This window comes from Cupressus sempervirens, chromosome 1 (assembly GCF_028749045.1).
Source record: "Cupressus sempervirens isolate cs-2001-9-10 chromosome 1, ASM2874904v1, whole genome shotgun sequence".
In the NCBI taxonomy this organism is placed as follows: domain Eukaryota; kingdom Viridiplantae; phylum Streptophyta; class Pinopsida; order Cupressales; family Cupressaceae; genus Cupressus; species Cupressus sempervirens.
Genome location: NC_143118.1, coordinates 466,130,596 through 466,134,785, shown reverse-complemented (window position 1 = coordinate 466,134,785; position 4,190 = coordinate 466,130,596). Strand labels below are relative to the sequence as shown.

The following is a 4,190-nucleotide window of genomic DNA, read 5'->3' as shown; positions in this document are numbered from 1 at the left end:
GTGGACAACCAGGCAATGACCTCCAAGCATTTATAACATTGAATGCTTGCAGCCATGACACTCTATATCTCCCCAACATACCCACTTTCTGCAGAGTCCTTGCAACACTCCACCATTACTTTTGTAGCTCTCCAATCAATCAATTATTGTTAGAAATTAAAACCAACCACCCAAAAGTTAAAATAGTGAGTGAGAAAAGGCTGCCACTGCCCATGTGAAAGGTTGGCCATCAATTAATACACACATTCACATGCTAGTGACTCCATAGCTATCCGCACCATAAAGTCAATCAGTCTTTTATTGCTTTTATATAGTGAAGATGGGTGTGTGAGCTCATGAGTAGTACTACCTACATTCAAGAAAGGAGGCAATGGGGATGTACATGAAGAATAGTTCATTGTTGTTCTTCATGATCTTGTGCTGCACCTCATGCTTCTGTAGTGTCAAGGCAGCCCCTGCATATTTTGTGTTTGGAGATTCACTGGTGGACAATGGCAACAATAATTATGTGACCACCACAGCCAGAGCAGACAGCTATCCCTACGGACTTGATTATCCCACTCATCGAGCTACTGGCAGATTCTCTAATGGTTTGAACATTGCAGATTTTATCAGTAAGTACAGCCACTAACTCAATGCTTCAGATAGTACCTCTATTTATAATGTCTCTGGTGGCATAACATTAAACATGTCTGGCATAATGTGTACTTCAATGTATGAAACTTAGATGGTCATGTGTTTATATAAATCTTTTCTAATTATTTTCAGATTGTATTTACTCTACATTCAAGTCCTTTCTACTTTCTTTTATATGCTCTCTACTTTCTTCATTTTGAGAATATATTATAGATTGAAAACTTTGATGCTAAATTCTTTAATCTCATCAAACTAAAAAACATTGCAAGCCATCCGTTATAAACACTAATTTTTCCAATAAATTGCAGGCAGGAAGCTTGGGGCAGAATCTGTGCTGCCATATTTGGATCCTTCCAATAATGGTGATGCATTGCTAAGGGGTGCAAATTTTGCCTCTGCAGGAGTTGGGATTCTTAATGACACGGGAGTTCAATTTGTATGAATTCAAGCTGCATTCTTCCTATGCCCAGATATCATGATTAGCCAGTATTAGTATTTATCACGTTTCATTGATGGGAGTTGTACTGTTTTGGTTGCAGGAGAATATAATAAGGATCCCTCAGCAGTTTGAGTATTTTGTAGAGTACCAAAACAAGGTGGCACAGATTCTTGGAAGTGATGAAGCGGGCAGACTTGTTGAGGAGGGTCTTGTTTCGATCACTCTGGGAGGAAATGACTATGTTAACAACTATTATTTGCTTCCTGTTTCTTTGAGATCAGTGCAGTATACATTATCAGATTACACTCAGTTCATAGTCTCTGAATATGAGAAATATCTCAGGGTAAATTTCATTTTCCTTTGTCAAGCCTAGATTGCGCATATTATATATGTTCATGTTTGTTTGTAGAATATATATATATATAACTTAAGTAATGTTATGATATATAGATAATAAAATTATCATAGTTTTAGTTAAATAAATTATTAAATATTTTAAATTTAATGGAATTAAAGTTTTCCTGTAAATTTTAAGTTTGATCAAAACATGGATTTAAGATTAATGATTTTAAAATGTAAATTGTTGATTATGAAAATTTAAAAATTAGAATTTTGAAAAATAAAAATAAAAATTTATTAAACATTGTATATATTTTAAATTTTGAATAATATATTAAATATTAAATGTAATATGAATTAAAAGTTATTTATAGATTTTTTTGAATTTTTATGACATAACAAATATATGTTTAAATTTATAGTGATATATTAGTTGTTTTATTCAATGATAACTGAATTTGGTTGGTTATCTTTTATCTATATATTTAACTAATTAAGATTTATTTAGGTATGAGATAAGTAATCTAATAATTGAATTAAATAAATTAAGGAAACACACATTAATAAAACTAAATAAAAAAGTTAAAGACCTAATTTTTTATGATGCTAAATATTAGAATTTTGTTAATTTGTTTTTAAGAAGTGTTGAATGCTTTAAAAAAATTGATCACAAAATTAGGTTTGAAATTTTGATGTTAGTTTGTCTTTTTAATCTATATTTGTTAGATTAAATTATCTATGATTTTATCATGTTATAACATGATTATATCTCATCTTTTTAGACACCTTTGAATCTTCTCCATCTCTATTGATATGAGGTTTATGTGTATGTAGTTTAAATTATAGAGTTTTTAAAACCTTTTATTAAACACCTTTTTCTTACTTTCTTAATACTAAAAGACACAAAAGACATGAATATGATATATCTAAATGAAATATACTAAAATATTGGTGCAACACATAAGATTTCAAATATGGTCTCAAGATGATATGATAATGTAAGATTTCTAGATGAAACATTCTCGAATACCATAAAACTAGTCTTAAGATATGAAACCCTAGACATTGAATGCAAAGAGTTTGACCTATACAATGATGCAATTTGATGGAAAAACTTAGTTTTGGATGAAGTCACATGATTTTAATTGAATTAAAAGATGATTATGTATAAAAGATAAAGTTACATTTACGAAATACTTTCACAAAGATATTTTGATTTTGTTGAACTCTTTATACATAACTAGAACTCAAACCTAATCTAAACTTGGAGTGCCCCACTGCTAAGCAACTAATTTATGTAGGACCAACTCATGTTTTGTTTGGGTGTGACTTAAATTATCAAATATTCTCCTTTCAAACACGTTATCAAATGCATAAAAATCCTAATCATATTAAACTTTTCATGAATTAGAAAAGATTCAAACTAAGATCTTCTATGCTGCTAAAATGCTTGATGAAATGGTCCTGGATAAATCCTAAACTAAGGGATAGGCTAATCTCCATCCAAAATGCACTGAAGACAAAACAAAGTCAAACTTTATTTTTTTTCCAAATTCACGAAAACATAGAGATTTTTTTTCAATTATTTTGTTATTTTCGACTACAAACTATGGAGATATGAAAATCGGATGTTGGTCAACTACATTTGGACGGAAGATAACCTCATCCCTAAACTAATAAGGAAGGTTTGAAAAAAAGATCAGTATTTTCCTTGGTAAAATGTGACTCTTAGTTTAGTTTAATGTTTAGACATTTTCCCAATAATATTGACACCTATGAATAGATTCTATTAAAAAGGAAAGTTTAAAATATATTGTTCAAGTCCAATTATTTTAAAGATGTTAAATAATAATAATAATAACAAGATGATAGTGATGTATGATGCAGAGGTTGTATGAGTTGGGAGCAAGGAGGGTGCTAGTAACATCAACAGGGCCATTGGGGTGTGCTCCTGCAGAGCGAGCAAGCAGGTCTCGCAATGGCGAATGTGCTGAACAACTGCAAGAAGCTGCTTCTCTATTCAACTCCCAATTGAGCTCCGTCGTACGTCGACTGAACAACGAGGCTTCCACACAGATCTTCACCTTTGCTGACACATATTCAATGAATATGGGCATTTTCACCAATCCTGCAGCATACGGTATTGCTTACTACTCATTTAACTCTCCTTTGTTCTTGTGTCCCAATAATTACTTCCAAGCAAGAGTTATAATGGGTTTTGTGGTCATGTATAGGATTTGAGGATTACACAAATGCATGTTGTGGACAAGGGGCATATAATGGCATTGGGCTGTGTACAGCAGAATCAAATCTATGTTCAAACAGAGATGTGTATCTCTTTTGGGACAGCTACCATCCCTCTGAGAGGGCAAATAGGTTTATTGTAGATGAGATTTTTGATGGATCTTCTTCTGTTATGAGCCCTCTCAATCTCAGACAACTGCTGAAGCTTCAAGACTGATACTATATCTGTAATCTTGCACTATAAATTGCATCTATAATTATTCATTGTCACCAAGAATAAAAAGTCATTAATTATATATTTTTGTTCTAATGGGAGACCCAAATGTAAGTTGTATTATTTATCTCATTTTTAATATTATTGGTCATCTTTTTAAATAATAGAATCGGAGTATTTCATCTTCTAATTTTAATTATTTTATTTCAGATAGTCTAATTTGTTATTATTTATACATATTTTTCTATTTCTAATAGCTATTATTAGTACTTGTCCTAGGCTAAGTATTAGTACTTGACATAGGCTAAGTATTGTTAT

At 31.2% G+C, this 4,190-nt stretch overlaps 1 protein-coding gene across 1 annotated transcript; it reads left to right on the top strand.

The window, feature by feature from the left end:
- Nucleotides 1–343: 343 nt before the first annotated feature.
- LOC149578315 (GDSL esterase/lipase At5g33370-like) lies at nucleotides 344–3,956 on the top strand. The gene is made up of 5 exons (XM_089800011.1): nucleotides 344–614; nucleotides 945–1,072; nucleotides 1,176–1,418; nucleotides 3,302–3,554; nucleotides 3,649–3,956. The coding sequence occupies exons 1-5, from the start codon at nucleotides 371–373 to the stop codon at nucleotides 3,873–3,875; spliced, it is 1,095 nt and encodes a 364-aa protein (XP_089656137.1). The 5' UTR covers nucleotides 344–370; the 3' UTR covers nucleotides 3,876–3,956.
- The last annotated feature ends 234 nt before the right edge of the window (nucleotides 3,957–4,190 follow it).

Excerpts from the sequence above, each read along its gene's own strand:
- LOC149578315 (XM_089800011.1), top strand. The coding sequence starts at position 371 with ATGGGGATGTACATGAAGAATAGTTCATTGTTGTTCTTCATGATCTTG. Across the intron at positions 1,073-1,175 it reads ATGACACGGGAGTTCAATTT|GAGAATATAATAAGGATCCC; the intron begins GTATGAATTCAA and ends TTTTGGTTGCAG. Across the intron at positions 1,419-3,301 it reads AATATGAGAAATATCTCAGG|AGGTTGTATGAGTTGGGAGC; the intron begins GTAAATTTCATT and ends TGTATGATGCAG.